The sequence below is a fragment of the Propithecus coquereli genome, unplaced genomic scaffold (genome assembly GCF_000956105.1).
Source record: "Propithecus coquereli isolate 6110/MARCELLA unplaced genomic scaffold, Pcoq_1.0 Scaffold6, whole genome shotgun sequence".
Lineage (NCBI taxonomy): Eukaryota > Metazoa > Chordata > Mammalia > Primates > Indriidae > Propithecus > Propithecus coquereli.
This window is the reverse complement of record NW_012151951.1, coordinates 11,893,999-11,911,913: the sequence shown is the minus strand read 5'-3', so window position 1 is coordinate 11,911,913 and position 17,915 is coordinate 11,893,999. Positions and strand designations below refer to the sequence as shown.

The 17,915-nt window shown below is 38.2% G+C and overlaps 2 protein-coding genes across 2 annotated transcripts in view; both read right to left on the bottom strand.

Moving 5' to 3' along the window:
• Positions 1–11,721, bottom strand: part of BCO2 (beta-carotene oxygenase 2) — a 41,162-nt gene extending 29,441 nt beyond the window's left edge. The window contains exons 1-2 of the mRNA XM_012659142.1: positions 11,537–11,721; positions 6,812–7,019 (exon numbers count right to left, since the gene is read on the bottom strand). Coding sequence (XP_012514596.1) covers positions 6,812–7,019; positions 11,537–11,624 — 296 coding nt within the window. The 5' untranslated portion in view covers positions 11,625–11,721. The remainder of the gene's footprint in view (positions 1–6,811; positions 7,020–11,536) is intronic.
• A 3,085-nt stretch (positions 11,722–14,806) lies between these two features.
• TEX12 (testis expressed 12) lies at positions 14,807–17,243 on the bottom strand. Its single transcript, XM_012659234.1, has 4 exons — positions 17,161–17,243; positions 16,277–16,388; positions 16,134–16,185; positions 14,807–15,030 (listed from the first exon to the last, which is right to left on the bottom strand). Exons 1-4 carry the CDS (start codon positions 17,221–17,223, stop codon positions 14,886–14,888), a joined length of 372 nt encoding a protein of 123 aa, XP_012514688.1. The 5' UTR covers positions 17,224–17,243; the 3' UTR covers positions 14,807–14,885.
• Between the last annotated feature and the right edge of the window lie 672 nt (positions 17,244–17,915).

The following is a 17,915-nucleotide window of genomic DNA, read 5'->3' as shown; positions in this document are numbered from 1 at the left end:
TCTATCTAGAACTCAAAAAAATCAACAAGAAAAAATCAAACAACCCCATCAACAAATGGGCAAGCGAAATGAACAGAAACTTTTTTTTCCTTTTTCAATGGTTTCTTCTCTGTTGTCATTTTTATTTTGTATATTTCTGCTTTCTCCCTTTTTCTTCTTAATCATGTTAGTTAACGGTGTGTCTATTTTAGTAATTCTTTTAAAAAAAAAACTTGAAATGGTTCCAAGAATTTTTGCCATTTTGATCTAAAATCCCTTTAATAAAACCATAATTCTTATTACCAAACACAATACTCTAGGAGTAAAACAATACACTTGGCTTCCTCATTCAAGATGTTTTTATTTATTTTATGTTACCACCTCACACTGTTGACTCACACTGAGCTGTTAACCAAAACCACTAAGTAGTTTTTAACACATTCTGCTGTTAAACCATATCCCTTCCATCTTTGTGCTTATAAAAGTGGTTTTCTGGATTCATGTTTGCCTTTAATAAATTTCATCTTGTTAAAGTCCATTTCACAAGATTCTTCATTCCAAGCATTCATTTATTCAAATCAACATTGCTTTTGTCCCTACTATCTGCCAGGCATAGTGCCAAGGCCAGCGCTTACAGGCACATAAACAACTGATACAAAGTGAGTACTGCTAAATGGAGAAACATTAAAAAATGCCATCTATGCAGAGAAGGAGCAACAGGAGGGAAGGCTGGGGGAAGCAGGGCAGGGTGAAGAGGGGAGGAGACATTTGGCTGGTTCTTTAGGGATGTCTGCCAGGTGGAGAGGGGACAAGGACAGAAGTGCTAGAAGGAGGAAGGGCCATGAAGCTTACGGCATCTTGGAGGAAGAGTCAGTTAAGGAGCATGTGGGCAGATCTGTCAGTGGCATGTGATGATGATGGAGAACAGGTCAGCCCAAGACCACCAGCACTTAGACTGAGGCTTAAAGACCTTCATCAGGAAAGCGTGGAGTCTGGAAACAGGAGAGTGAAACTGTTATTCCTGCACCTTACAAGGGCCACTCTGGACACAGTAGAGCATGGGATAGAAAGAGCAGCGTGCAGCTCTGGGAAGCTGATGGGGAGACCAGGCAGTAAGTAAGGCGAGGGAAAATGAGAGCCTAAACTGAAGCAGCACCAGTTAGAAAAGGACAAATTCAGGGGAGGGGATGGAGAGAAAAAAAAAAGAAAAGGAAAAATTCCAGAAACCAGTCAGAGGTGACCGATAGGATATATAGGCAGTGACAAAACAGAGGGTCCAAAAAGTCATGCCTGAATGACTGGCTGTCTGGTGATGCTTTCACTGAGATGGAGAATACATGAAGAGCAAGTATTGAGGGAAAGTCAACAGCTCAGTTTTGAACAAGAGTCTGAGCTATTTGTCAAACATCAGGGTGGATGTGCTCCACAGCCAGTTAGCAAGACACAGGTCTAGAGCACAAGAGATGGGGGTGGGGTGGGAGATACAAAATGAGAGTATCTATGTATAAGTTTGCAAACAAGATAATAACTGCCATCTACTGAACACTTGCTATATGCTAGGTATTGTGCTAAGCACTTTACCATATCTCTTCCTTCATGTATATATAGATAGATAGATAGAGATAGAGATATAGATACACACACACTTATAGATACATGTATATATATTTCCCTCACATGGATTCTTTGAAGATCTAGCATTCTCATTTTACAGATGTGGATACCAAGGTTCAGAGAAATATGCCCACGGTCACAGGGGGATGGTAAGTGACAGGACAAGGGTTTGAGCTCAGTGCTCACTCTGAATCCCGGGCCCTAGAACATCCCAAAAAGTGAAGTGATCTGTAAGAGTTATTTGGCAGAAAAGGAAGTGGGGAGAGATGACGCTGCTGCAACGTTTCAGAGAAGAGGAAGAGGATCACTCCTCTGACATTGAGGAGGCAGGAAGAAGTACCTACATGGGGAAATATGGAGGTGGGAAGAGGAAAGTTGAAGGAGTTCAATCCAGTTGCCCCTCTATTCACATGAAGTAGGCGGTTTATCTATTAGGGTGAAAGGGACAGGGAGAATGCAGGAGGCTTCAGGAAAGGGACTGAGGTTTGCAGCAGACCCTGTGGGAAGCTGGAAAGAATAGTGACTGCTAAAGATGTCCTGGCAGCACCAAGCACTCAGCCAGGGCTGGAAATCCTCATTTTGTAATTAAATCAATCAGCAAAGTTATGTGATTTGCTCTAGAAGTGTTCTGCAGGCCTGGACCATGAGCAGAGGAAACCAACAATGGGGTAATTTGGGCCTGAAAATGGTCAGATTAGAGGCAGTGATCACCAAGGCAAAGGGAGTGAGGGTGGGGGTGACAGTGTGTTTGAAGTGACTAGTGGTGGACTCTGGGCCAGGGAGAAATTAAAAGAGAGTGAATAAGTGCAGAGGAAAGAGAACAGGAAGGAGAGTAGAACTTGATGAAATGAAAAAATAAGTTTAATGGGAATGTAGGAGTGTGAAAATTGGAGTTTTGAGCAGAGTAGAGTTTCATAGTTCAAGATTTCAGGGGTGGGGCAATTCTGTGGAGTAAGTTCCAGGTGTGGCCTCGGTATGTAGTCTTGTTGACGTGGCAGGGAGGGGGATAATCTTTGCAGCGGGGACCGTCCAGGAATTGGGAGGCTATCATCACTGTGGATCCTGAAGTCCTGCCAGGAGAGTAGTAGAGATAAAAGTGCTGAGGCTATATAGTGCTCCACCCAGATTTATGTGACTTTAAAAACTGCTAAGTAAGGCCGGGCGCGGTGGCTCACGCCTGTAATCCTAGCTCTCTGGGAGGCCGAGGCAGGCAGATTGTTTGAGCTCAGGAGTTCGAAACCAGCCTGAGCAAGAGCAAGACCCCGTCTCTACTAAAAATAGAAAGAAATTAATTGGACAACTAAAAATATATAGAAAAAATTAGCCGGGCATGGTGGTGCATGCCTGTAGTCCCAGCTACTTGGGAGGCTGAGGCAGGAGGATCACTTGAGCCCAGGAGTTTGAGGTTGCTGTGAGCTAGGCTGACGCCACGGCACTCTAGCCTGGGCAACACAGTGAGACTCTGTCTCAAAAAAAAAAAAAAAAACTTCTAAATATGTCTTCAAGTCAATCACTGATTTAAAAAAGTTAATTGAAGGAAAGCCTTTGGCATGTCACTACTATGTCTGCATGCTGACATGGATCTGTTAAATGGCATCAAACGGCAATCAGAGCTTCACAAGCAAATGGGGCTATTCTTACTCACAGGTGAAGGGCTACACTGCCTTCCCTAGGTCCCTGTCCCTCCTTTTAAGTCTAATCTGGGGAGCCAACAGCTAAACTGGGTCTTAGTTTGTCACCTTTTGACCTAAATATATCTGTACTTCTCACCCAAGGGGCAGGCAAGACCCTATTCTTGCTATAAATGTCCACTGCTGGCTTGGAAGAAGTTGACCGGTTGACACCATCCACTCCTCCCACAAAGACGCATGTCTTCAAAGAGGCTTGTGGGTCAATCCTGGGCCCTGAGTGGCTCCGTTGCTTGGTTTGAATAATATATTAGGGCAGCGGTCCCCAACCTTTTTGGCACCAGGGACTGGTTTAATGGAAGACAATTTTTCCACAGACTGGGGCAGGGAGGAGGGGAAGGTTTGGGGATGATTCAAACACATTACATTTATTATGCAGTCAAATCTTTCTGCTAATGATAATCTGTATTTGCGCGCTCCTTATGAGAATCTAATGCCGCAGCTGATCTGAAAGGAGGCAGAGCTTATGCAGTGATGCGAGTGATGGGGAGCAGCTATAAATACAGATGAAGCTCACTCCCCGCTCACCTCCTGCTGTTCGGCCCAGTTCTTAACAGGCCAAGGACCAGTTCCTAACAGGCCAAGGACTGGCACCAGTCTACAGCCCGGGGGGTTGGGGACCACAGTACTAGGGCTTCTCCTTTCGTAGCAGGTGAAATACCATATGCCTTTTGCAAGAGGCTGTTACTCTCTGGGGGTTAGACTAGTAGTTTTCTCCTCCTCCCTCCCACTTTCCTCCTTCTCCTTCTCCTTGCCTCATACACTTTTTTAGAATTATAACTTATGTGAAAGACACACATGTAAAATAGGGAAAAGCAGAACTTCTCTGGTATCTCACTCACCCTCTTTTTCTCCACCTCCAAACCTCCCCCAACCCTTGATTTCCCCTTATCTCCTCCCCACCCCACCCCAGTCCTGGCATCTAAAGTAACTTCTTAAGGGCTTCTTGCAGCAGCTGGGAAAAACAAACAGCATACCCCCATCTCCCTCCCCACCCAAAAACATGGCATTGTATTTCTTTCTAGCTCTATTATTTTATAAGTCCATTATTCAGTGAAGACAAGATGCAACAGGTTTAGCAAATTAAAATATCTAGGATGTTAAGAAATATATGTACCTTAATCAAAGATATCTTGAACATGCCCCTAGTTCTTGGTCTGTTTCCAACAAGAGCTGGAGAGGCACAGGAGTACCATGATCAGATTCCAACCAGGCCCAGAGTCAGGGAGGGGTGGGGTTTCTTAATTAACAGAAGGTGGAATGGTGGTTGCCAAGGGCAGTGGGAAAGGAAGTATAGGGAGTTAGTGTTTAGTGAGTAGAGTGGTTCAGTTTTGCAAGTTAAAAAGAACTCTGTGGATGGATGGTAGCACAACAGTGTAAATGTACTTCACGCCATTGAACGCTACACTTAAAAATGGTTAAGATGGTAAATTTTGTGTATATTTTACCACAATTATTTTTATAAAGCAATGATTTTTGGAATATCATCGAGCCATTAAAAATAATGGTCATTCAGACTTTGTAGCAACAAGGATATAAATGTTTATGATAGTGTCAAGCGTTTCTGCAAGGCAAAAAAAAAAAAAATACTACATATAACATGACTGTAATTATTTAAAACAAATACATAGAAATAGTGGGGAAGGTTAGCAGGAAATATACCAAAGTGCTAATAGAGGATGTGTCAAGTGGTACATGTTTGCCCCTACCACCTTTTCTATATTTCAAAATGTTTTATTATATGGGTAAAAATTTTTATAATGAAAAAACTTTTTCTAATATTTAAAAATGTTGAAAATAAGCAGATTCCTTCCTGGCCATAGGGGTTTCTTCACATCACCTCATGTCCCTAGTAGACACTCAGAGAAATGATATGCTAAAGAGTTACTGGTTTTTCATTTATTTACATCCATTTATTGAGTGCTATGTAGATGCAAGGCGCTGCTCTAGACAGTAAGGATACAGGATAAATTAGAAAAAAATCCCTGACCTCATGGAACTTATATTCTAGTGGGGTTGTTAGGTAGATAGTAAGGGGTCTCTGGCTCTCCCAGGGACAGGGGGCAAGCCCCCGCTTGAGATAACCACCACAGCAGGAGGGAGGAGGAGTGCACTGCCAATCAGAACTCGGCGCACTAACCACAAAATTGGACGGGGATTACCAGAGGAAGGAATTCCCAGAAGGCCAAGCAGCGTAGGTGCAGTAGGGTCTGAAAGATGACCAAAAGTAACCTTGGGCCAATTATCATGTCATTAGCATAAATCTGCATTGCAGTTTTGTCCCACCCCCACCCCATCGGCCTTCACAGAAGCTCACAGGAAGTCCACATGCATAAGACTTAGGTTATATGACTAACAGCTGCTCATCGAGGTGACATATGAGCCATGCCTGCCAGGGAGGGTCCAACCCAGACAATATAAAATAAAATTTTAATTAACAGTCAGGGCCTCTTGTAATAATAGGGACCCATTCACTCTCTGTGGTGAACATATCTTGCTTTGCTCAATAAACTTTGTTTCTTGCCTGCTTTACTACCAGTGTGTCTTGTCATTCTTCAGCAAGAGCACACTAAGAACCAAGAACAGATCACTGACCTGACAGGAGAACACAGCTAACACACAAATAAACAAACAAAAAATACTAGACATCAATAGTGCAGTGCAGAGAATTAAATTAGCTAATATAATAAATACAGTCAGCCCTCCATATCCCTGAATTCCACATCCATGGATTCAACCAACTGAGGATCAAAAATACTCAGAAGAAAAAAATTCCACAAAGTTCCAAAAAGCAAAGCTTGATTTGCTGAGTATTAAGTTCACAGGAATGAAGTGATGTGTAGGCAACGTACTAGGAATTATAAGTAATCTAGAGATGATTTAAAGTATACAGGAGGATGACCATAGGTTATATGCAAACACTTCACATTTTATATAAGGGACTTGGACATCCTGGGATTTTGGTATTTGAGGAGGGCCCTGGAATCAATCCCCCATGGACACCAAGGGACAACTGTACTGGCTTTTCATATTGGAAGAACAGGGAAAGCTCAAAGGACATGAGATTTGAATTGATATCTGACAAGACCAGACTCAGAAAGATCAGGGAAGATAGGTGAGAGAACTAATGCCAAGACGCTGAGCAAATATAGCTGTGTCGGTTTTAAGGAAGTGAGAGAGGTCACTGTGTCTGGGGAGTACTGGGCGAGGGAGAGAGCAGTATGAGGAGATATTGCCCTTCCTTCAGGAACTTGTGATGAAAACAGCTTGGTTGTCACACAGAGAGCTCCTGACATCTGGCACAAACTTGCAAATGGCTTCAAATTTATGATATTCTGCAGAGCAGAAAAAGCAGAACTTTTTAAAAAGAATGAAGTCTCCTTTTTTCTCCTCTAGGCTACAGTTTTCTTATCCGTAATCAAAAGGATGGAACGGCAACGTTAGCCTCAGAGAGGAAGCAGATAATTAATGCTTATTGCATAGAACCAGCCCATTCCGAGAATGAAAATTGTTCTCCAAAAATCAAAGCTTACTTATCCTTCCCAAACTCAAATTTCCCAGGTCCAATTCGAAGTAGATAGCCTTTGAGCCACTCAGGAAAACGTCCTCGAACTTTAGCAGAAATGACCTGTGGTGTCTCCTCCACTGTGGTCAGTAGCGGTGCAATACATGGCAGATTCTGCCGTTGCCCAAAGATGGCTTTTTTCTGATGAGTATTTCCCAAGTACTTCTTCAAAACTGTGAAGAGGAAACCAAAAGCACAAAAAATCTTTACCAAATCATCTATAAACATGCCTGTTTCTCATAGACAATAATCTTATCAACTGGCAGCTTAAAGGAAATGTGAACCTAACACCACACAGTCTCAGAATTTCCTCTCTCCTTCCTTATTCTCAGCCTATCAATGCTTTGGTTCTCCATTTTCAAACCACAATTCCTTCTTGTATTTCTTGTAGTACTAATCCTCCTAAGAATCAACTCAGGACCTTAATTACTATTTTTAATCATTTCTCAGAGTTGAACAATGCTTGTCATTTTACAAGAATATACCTATATGCTGTTGCCGGATGTGCTAATAGCATCCTCGTTGTTATGATAAGAAATGACCAGCAGCCCTTTTGTTATGACAGAAAACTTTTATCTTGCTCTTTTTCTCTGTAAATTAATCTTGTCCTTCCTCAATAAACTGCATTTTATGCTAAAAAAAAAAAAAAAAAAGAACTGACCACCACCATTCAATATTATAATTATATTGACCTCAGTACTTTAGATACATCAGAATGTGATCCTAGAGATTTCATAGCTATTCCTACGAATTTAATAGGATCTTAATTTTTTTTTTTTTTTTTTTTTTTTTTTTTGAGACAGAGTCTTGCTCTTTGCCCTAGAGTGCCGTGGCATCAGCCTAGTTCACAACAACCTCAAACTCCTGGACTCAAGCACTCCTGCTGCCTCAGCCTCCCAAGTAGCTGGGACTACAGGTGCATGCCACCATGCCTGGCTAATATTTTTCTATTTTTAGTCACCCACCTAAATTTTTCTATTTTTAGTAGAAACAGGGTCTGGCTCTTGCTCAGGCTGGTTTCGAACTCCTGACCTCAAGCGATCCTCCCCACTTGGCCTCCCAGAGTGCTAGGATTATAGGCATGAGCCACAGCACCCAGCAAGGATCTTAATTTCTTTTATTTTAATGGAATACATATGCATGTACATGACATTTTCCAAAACAAGGGTATCATAAATTAAACTACACAGTGATACCCAGTCTGAAATTACGTAAAGCCCAAAAGCCACAAAAAGTAAAAATCATCATTGTATAATGAGGAACTGAAAATTCTCCTATTATTTCATACTTACTGAGTGTTCACAAGACGGTATTGTCTAAAGTAGAGGGGTGGTCAAATATACAATTAATTAGGTGCTATAAAATTTAATTCTTTATTTACTTCATAAAAGTTTAACTAGAAAAATGAGCTAACACATAGGGACACTATTCCTCTGAAGAGATAAAATTTGCATTCTTTTAGCAAATTGTTATCCCATTTCTTTCAAATCTTTCAAAAATTTGAAAGCTTGGAATATGAGACCTTCTACTTTCCTACATGACATGTAACAATTCTGTCAAACCCAATTCTTTCCTGATTTACTTTCATCCTGAATGACCTTCCCAATACCTATGCCTAAGGAAATTCCATCAATTGTTCAAGATCTAGCTCAAATGTTACAGTACTTCCCTTAAGAAGCTGCATAGTATAATATTTAAGAGTGTGAGCTGTGGCTCTGCCTGACTCTAGACTGCGTGGTTTCAAATCTGCCACTTCCCAAATAAGTAGCTGTATAAGTAAAACAGTTACAACCTCTCTGTGCTCTGTTTCCTCCTTTCTAAGCTGTGAATAATAACTCTTATCAGTCCTAAGGCTATAAGGAATAAATGTGTTAGTTTATGTAAAGCTTTTAGAACAGAATACTCAAAAAATGCTAGCTATTATTATGTACATATCCTGTAATGATCAATCCAATAAGATGGAATATTTTCTTTCTTTGAATTATTTTATTCATTCAACAAAGCACTAAGTACTATGAGGGATAAAAAGTATTAGAACTCTGGAAGGAACTTACCGTCTGGTAAACAAACAGATACTGATATTGTACTAAGTGATTAGTTTCAGCAGTGTTTCTGAATCTGGTCTGAGGACTACTTGCAACAGAAATACCTGGTGTTATTGCTAAAATGCAGATTCCTGGACTCCACTCTGGTCCTAATAAATCAGAATCTGGAGGGGCAGGGAAGTAAGTATTCTTAAGCATACCAAAATTTGGGAACCACAGTATTAGATGCTTTGGAAAGATAGAGGAGGAAACCCTCAGGTATTTATCTCACTCTACTTTTATTAACATTATGTATATTTATCTATTCTCCTCTTAGATTAAAATAAATTCCTGGAGGTAAGGTATTTTACTCCTCTTATTTATTTAAGTAGAACTAAATGGAACAGCCTGACTGGGCATTTGTCTGAGTAGAGATACAAGAATTTTAAACATTTTACATTTTAGAAAATATTTACATATCTCTATGATTCTATACACCATAGCATGCTGTTGACCATCTATTATATGTTCTTCAAACTTTCCATAGTATTTGATATTGTCAACATTTTCTTAAACCCCTTTCTATTCTTAGCTTCTGAGACATTGTTCTGTTCTAACTTTCCTGCTCTGTCTCTGACTAGTCTTCTGCTTTATACTAGCTTGATTACTTATTAGCTGACAACCTTGGGCAAGTTACTTAATCTCTCTGAGCCTCAGGTTTTTCAATGATAAATGGGGATAAAAATTCCTGTTTATGTCTATTTTCATAAGTAAATATGATGACAGTAGATACTTTCCAAAGGTTAATTCCATTTTATCGGCTCCTTTTCCTCTTATCACCTCATGAACGTGTTCCTCAAGTCTGACTTTGAACCTTTACTCTTTAATCTCAGCACTCTCCTTGGTAATCTCGTCCAGTCTCTTAATTTCACCAATTACTTCTTGCATGTGACTCTCAACATGTCAAAATAAAATTCTTCATTTTCCCCCTTTGCAATCAATTTTCGTACCTACTAAATCATACTACTAAATCGTACCTACTAGCTTCAACATCTCTGTGGGCCTTGAATTCATCTTCTCTACTGTCCCTCACACATTCACTAAGTGGACTCTACCCACACAGGGCCAGTAAGGGGATGCTAAGAAAATGATATGGGGTGGCCACTATAAATTACTAGGGCTCAAAAGTCTGCAAGGGGAACTAGGGGAAATCCTTTGTAAAGATTTTTACCAGTCCTTCCCTCCTAGGCAGCCCCCTCACAATTTTTTTCTGCCCTAGGCCTGTCCTTATCAGTACTGATGCCTCAACTTCTCTTGCATATCAGTCCTTCCTACTGTCCTAATTTAAGCCCTCACGGCCTTTTAACTGGATATTCTAACAGTGTCCTATGGAAGGAGAAAATAGATAGGAATCAACCTTCCTAACTGTGGGCCTCCTGATCCTCTTAGCCCCTGGAAGGGCCAGAGACCCCAGGCCAGTTGCCTGCAGCTCCAAGTAGCTCGTCAGGGCTCCAGTCCCATCCAATTTACTCCAATGTTCGGTAAACACATTATCATTTTCTATGTGTGCTATGATGGGCAAAAGACTGTGAAGCACTACTACTAAAATAATTTTCCTAAGTATAGATCTGATTGCATCATATATTCCTCCATAAAACCTTCACAAATGGCTCCTCATTGCCTACCAAGTAAAGGCTAAACTGCTTGGCCAGGCACTGATGAAGGCCCTGTACAGTATCACTGCAAACTACCTGTCCAGCTCTGTCTCTCACTAATGCCTTCCACTCCCGCCTAACTGGACCACTCCCCATTCTTTTCTCCTCATTATAACCATACCATGCTCTTCACCTAAGATATTTCCCATCTTCTTCAGATGTAATTCACTCACCCAGCTCATCCTTCAAGATCCAGTTTCCATGTCACTTGCTTCATATACATGGCATTCCCATTTCCTACAGCAAGAACTAATTTCTCCTTAGTCTGAACTCACATAGCTTTCAAATGGCACAGCACTTACCTTATTCCATCTTTTGTGATAAATGCGTGCTACCAGTACTCTTTTAGTACAAGGTCTAGTTTTTGTATCCTCTCTCCCTTCAGTATGTAATACTGTATACCTCCAGTACATAATACCCTGAATACTGCACGCTCTAAATTGTTGAATTAAATAATTTAAAAATTTATAGTGTATATCATTATGATTTCTGATAGCTCTAGATCGATTTCAAAAAATAAATCACCTAACAATAATAACTACAATAGAAAGCTACAAGATAATAAACAGGTTTTAAAGCAGTCCCCCAGATTGCAAATAGAAGAACCAAACATTTACAGTAGAATAAGTGTCAGTGATTTTCAATTTAGAGAACTCTGAATAGTCAAAATTCTTCCTATTGCAGATCCAGCAGAATCCCTAACCCCTGAATCCTGTCTTTATATGTTGCATAAAATATGCAAACATAACAGCTATTTCCCTGATGCTAACTAAGCAAACCTGACTCAGTCTCCTTCAATTTCTGGCTCTGCAGAGCTGCTGCCTATATCTGCTCCACACAGAGCGGAAAGTTTCAGAAGCTCCCAGTAATCTTCAGAAAAGAGGCACAGAATTCTAAGTGCAGACTGGTAGGAAGAGGAGAACAAGGAAGAGGAAGGGGTGAATCTCCTACCTGGGAGATGGTGCACTATCACCAAAAAGAAACCCACTGCAATGGTAGAAAGATTGCTGAGACAATGGAGAAAGATTCGAAAAAACATTTTTGTATTGAGCAGATCCCAAGATTTCCAAATCTCCAAACACAGTGGCAGATTTAAGTACCACTGAACAGTGAACACTCACAGAACTTCCTGGACTGTCCCTGGCTCAGTGACAGAATGGGGTAGGGAAGGGGAGTAAGGGGTGGGGCTTCGAAACTCTGTAATCTCTCTTGGTTTCATTTCCAATGACAAGTATCCCAACAACCTATCTATAAGTAGCTGTTTGAAATATTAAAATTGGACCACCAATAGTGGTCTCCTTTCCTAAACTTTGCTTTTGCGAATCTGTCCTCACACTGGTTAAGTCAGCTGATCTGGATCCATGGGATCATTTTCTTATGCCACTCCTCTCCTCTGAAAGACTCAGATATAGAACAAAGTCCAAATTTAGACTGTCAATAAAGGACTCAAAGATCTGGCAACAACTTACCTGTCCTTCTTTCTCTCTGCCTTTAAATCATTTCACCCTTCTTTTTTTTTTAATATTCATGACAACTTCTAGATCTTTTTTCTATTCGTTAATTTTACAAAACATTTTCTGATGATCTAGTGTGTGTAAGATCCTGTGAAAGTAAGCCCTTAAAAATGTACAATTACATATGATTTTATTAATTTAACAAACATTTTTGAGCGCCAATGTATCAAACACTGTGGTACGAAGTAAGAATGCCAAGAAATATAGTAAGATTCCGTCTCTGTTTTCCAGCAGTTTAGGTGACACACTATTCCCCTTTGTGAATTCTCATCCCAGCAAAGTGGCTGTCTAACATGACATGTTTTTTTCTTCTGTTCCATTGAACAAACTTTTCCCTGCCTGAAATATCCTCCTTTTTTCCTTTTCAAAAATACAATTCAAAATCTACCTCTCTGACCCCCTTGCCAAAGGCCTTCTAGTAACTCCCACAGCATTGCCACAGAGATGCTTTTAATAGTAACATGTCTTCCTAACAAAGCTGTAAGTGTATCTCGAGAAAGGTATGATTAAAATTGTCAGGAGGCAGTGCCTTAAACTATTCTGTATTTTCCGCAGTGCCTAGCAAAGGAACGACAAAGATGGTTCAGTATATTAATATATTTTGATTAGTAAGCAATAAAAAATAATTTATAAACTCCTTAAATTTATTGAAATGATAGAGTAATATTAGAAAAGTAAATTAAAGAGCAATGGTATTCCTGCAGTAACATATCTCCTGTTGAAAGATTATTCTTGTTTATGTGGATGGTACCAAAGCTATCAAAATTTGATTTCAAAAAAGCCTTAATTATTAGGCTTTCAGGCACTTTTAGACTAAAAGGTAGCTGTTCTGAGCAGTAAGTAAATTGTGACTTAAAATCAGTTCCCCAGTCTTAATCATACCAAATGAAATGATCAAATCAATTTTCTGAACCTGCAAAGGGAAGAACCAGATGCTAAACAATGGTGATACCATTAGAATACAGGAACTATATTATGAAATCCAGTCTGAAGCAATCTGTTGGCCTTATTTTTCATATTAATGATAAATGCTTAGAAAAAATAACTCAAGGATGTTTCTTAATGATGGTAGTTCAGCAGAGTCATCTTTGTGTTCCAAACATAAAGAGCTCTGCGAGGTAGCAAAATGACTCAAAATCCAGGTGACATGTTATGTTAACTCAAATATAGTCTTCTGGTTGCATTTAATTTTTAATTTCATTCCTGTTTTTTTTTTTTGAGACAGAGTCTTACTCTGTTGCCCGGACTAGAGTGCCATGGAGTCGGCCTAGCTCACAGCAGCAAACTCCTGGGCATAAGCAATCCTACTGCCTCAGCCTCCTGAGCAGCTGGGACTACAGGCATGCGCCACCATGCCCAGCTAATTTTTTCTATATATTTTTAGTTGTCCAGCTAACTTTTTCCTATTTTTTTAGAAGAGACGGGGTTTCACTCTTGTTGAGGCTGGTCTTGAACTCCTGAGCTCAAAGGATCCACCTACCTCAGAGTGCTAGGATTACAGGTGTGAGCCACTACGCCCATCCCCTAATTTCATTTCTAATAGTTTGTTGACCTCCAACCTATCCTGTACCATCAGTGCATATCCCTACCAACTCAATAAATTTTTTCCACTTAATAACCAGGTTTTTTTAGTAAATATTTTATTCGGCTTGTGCAGTGTTTATTCCTTCAAATAGTAATTTGATAAAAAGAGATTTTATTTTAGAGTTTAGAAGGCTGCAAAGCAAATGTACTATCTCTCTTAGGAATACCAATTCTCTGTAGTACTGTCTGCAAATATATCCAAATTTCTGATTGCTTATATTGGAAAAAAAACATATATATATTATATATATAAAATAGACTGAATTATCTATGATTAAAAAATGGGTACTGTGATTTTTAAAAATCTAATTAGTTATCCCATATAGTTATAAAATATAGTCAATAAAATCGTAGCAGTACTTTATATCAAAAGGAGAATTTTTTTAGCTAGATGAATAGTACAGATCTTCTAGTCCAAATACAATTTCTAAATTATAAGAGGATGGAAGTGACCTATCAAAGTCGTGTTATTATTTAAGGCAATCTCTTTACTTCTGGATCACTAATCTTTATCCCATACCATACTGCTGCTAAGGCTTCTAAATATAATTCACTAACTGCATACATCGATGTGGTTGATGTGTAAAAAGCTAACTCATACAAGGTTCTGGTTAGTAATTTCTGGTTTTTATTTTATTACTTTTACCACAAGAAAATAATTTTAAGCCAAGAGTTTTTATTAGCCATTTATAATAATAGTGAAAATAATCAAATGGTAATATTAAAAAACAACAGTACACAGTTCTATTTTATATTAAGAAACTAGACAAATTACCATTAAGGTTTTAATGTGCTTTTATAAAAATACTGACCACGAAAAACATTTTAAAACTATCTGCTATTTAAACAAAATATTCTAAAGAAAAAGTACAATATTGTTAAACATTATAAATTAACTGAGTCCTCTTTTAGATGTTTCAGAAAGGCTAGGAAGCTTAAGGAAAAAAACCCAAAAGAATCCCTATAGGATTTAAATAATTTATACTTCTACAAAATGCGACAAATATTTGACCCTCAAAAGAAAAGTGACATAGCTCATATTAATGTCCAGCTTAAAGCCCCTTTTAAATCTAGAAAAGAAATTCAAGTTTCCCCTTCTCTGTTTAAGACATACATTTTCTTTAACTAGAGAGCTTTCAAAGCATGTCATTCTTTCATTACAACAATAAGTTTAAATTCTCCGCTTATTTTAAGTACACATTTTATCTGTGCAGTGTGTTTGCAATCACTGTGAACCTCTGTCTCAGGAGCTCTCTTTTTTGCATGAGAAAATTTTCAATAGTGTTGGCTTCTTTGAAGAGTACATCTATCTCGTCAATGTAAGATGCATCTACTGCTGCTCTCTCACTAATGGGGAAAAAAGTTTTATGTTAAACTAAGTAGTTATAAAGTCCAAACACACAAATCATGGTGACATTCTTTATTATATCATATTTGTTAACTATTACATTTAAATGGCTTTCTGTACCACAGAGCTTCATTAATTTACTAATACTGTTAAGGAAAAAGTTAAATTGTTCCCACAAATATTTTTGACTACTCAAAAAGTCCCCTGACACAGCAGAAAGCATATCTTATACATTTTAACACTAATATTAAATTATATACATTATTTTTTACAGCCGCACAAATCATTATTCAAGTATGACTATCTAGCAGTTAAAAACCACCTTATAAAATATGATACTGTCAGGCTAATAAAATATTTAAATTAGGCCTTCAAATATATATAGATAAAATATAAATACAGTCATCACTAAGTATCCATTGGGAATTGGTTCCAGGATCCCCTATGGATACGAAAATCCATGGACACTCAAGTCCCTTATATAAAATGGCATAGTATTTGCACATAACCTGTGCATATCCTCCCATATACTTTAAATCATCTCTACATTATTTATAATACCTGATATATAAATGCTATGTAAATAGTTGTTATACTGTATTGTTCAGGGAATAATGACAAGGAAAAATGTCTGTACATGTTCAGTACACACACAACCATACTTTTCCCAAAATATTTTCAATCCATGGTTGGTTGAATCCACAGACACGGAACCCACAGACACAGAGAGCTGACTCTGTATGAAATAAATATTTATCTTTAATATCACTCCGTTATTATCATTAATTTCACCAAATGATATTTTTCTCAAAGAGGTATTTACATAAAATTTAAAGCATGTCATCTAATTAGAGACCAAGATATATCTAGTCTAGTATTAACTCTGGCAACAGCAAAACAAAGGACATTTTGTAGAAAAGCTGAGGTTATACCCTGAAAATAACCAGCTAATCTATTGTAATGAACTGAGGTAGAATGAGAAATTCCAAAATTTTAATTACTTGATAGGTTTTGCAACCACAGAATTAAACTTCCCATTACAGACTTTCCAGAAGAAAACTGCTAACACAAAGACTCAAGAGAATATACTGTAAGTACTTGCCTTAATATCTTTGCATATGCAGACAACATTAGATTAATTTCCTTGCTCATATCTGTTCAAGAAAAATCATTAAGTTATGAAATGTAACAAACCTTCTGCATTATAAAATTGATGTATAAAAATATAAGCATTTTATACATCACCATTCAAATCTTTCTCCAGGGATTCATCTTTATAAAATAGTCCAGAACTTTCAGAGAAAGATGAATCTGATTTTCCAATAGAGGACAGCTGTGGACTATCTGCCATTTGAGGCTAATAGAACCAAGTAAAGAAAATAGGTATGGTCAATAAGATCCTTAGGACATATATATATGTGTATACATTCTGTTTATTAAGAAAAAGCAAATAAAACATTTTTCAAAAAAAAGCAAACATGCTATAAATCATATGGCCTAATCGGTCATTTGAAATTTTGTTATCAAGGAAACTAATAGGCCCAAAAAGCACCTTGCTCAACAAACTAAATTTTATTTTGGTTTTAAATTAGACTTTGAATATGGCTTTAATCCCTTGATTAAAAAGTGTCCTATATCAGTAGATGTTTTCACAGCAATGTAGCAAAACTAATTTAGACAATAGCCAAATGCTTGCAAACTTTTGCAAAATAATATAATTCTCAGGGAGCAAATCACGTCCGAAATGCAACAGATCAATTGGTGGAGGCAGTAGTAAAGGACAAGATGCAGTGCTCTTCTTTAAAAGATCAGTAACTATAGTAGTTAGGTATCCTACTTATCATAGCAAAATAATTATGTAAAGTCCTATGCATCACAAAGGCATGGACTCATTTCTGTTTCTAGATCGCAACTACCAAAAAGAAATTTCTAAGTCTCTTGGAAGGCTTATACTTAGTGAAAAAGCTGCTGGAGTCAAAATAGTTCCTGCTATATTCTAGGATAATCCTAGCTCTGAGACTATTAGAATATTAAATTCCATTTATCAATAGAGCTTTCTTAAATGGAAGAAATTTGAGAAGTATGCAAAATAGAATAAAAGATTAAGGCTCCAGAAGCATATAGCTTACCTCCAATTCTCTTGGCCTCTTGCAATTTCTAGTATCAGATTTTACAAGGTGACTCGTCATCATATTCTGGAGGCACAAGCTGTAAAGTTTAGAGCAATGTCAAATTTAGGAACAAATTCCATGCTATGGTTCTCTTGAATCCTTCTTTTTTCCACTTCTGCTGCTGTTAATTTAGGCTCTTATTATCTGTCACTTACCTAAACTCAATTTCTCCCTTCTCTAATTCATCCTACCAACTGCTGTTTGGGTAATTTTTCAAAACTTCTGATTACTGCACTCCCTTAACTCAAAACTCTTCCATTGGCTATTCACTGCTCCAGACCAAGTTCAAATTCCATGGCATAGTCTGCAAGGTCCTACCTCACCTGGAGCCAGCCTACCATTTTCAACTACTCCTCTCTATGTACTTAGCCAAACTAGTCTCCTTGGCACCTCTGCCTTGTTTCAGGACTGGCTCAGTTAAGATTCTTCTATCTTCACAAAAACTTAATACTTAAATACATTTTACAGTTCATCAACTCAATCTCATTTTTTACAAGCGAGACAACAGGGACAGAGATGGTTAACCAAGCTCAAACAAGTAAGACTGGGCTAGACCAGAACCAAGATCTCACTCTTCCAGTCTGAGATTGTTTCCACTGTCCTACCTTACCTTACATAGCATCAAATTTTACTTTTAAATTACTTTTCCATAAATTCTGAAGGTATTTTCCTTAGGAGTCTAAATGTTGACTCTCAGAATGGTCTCTACATCT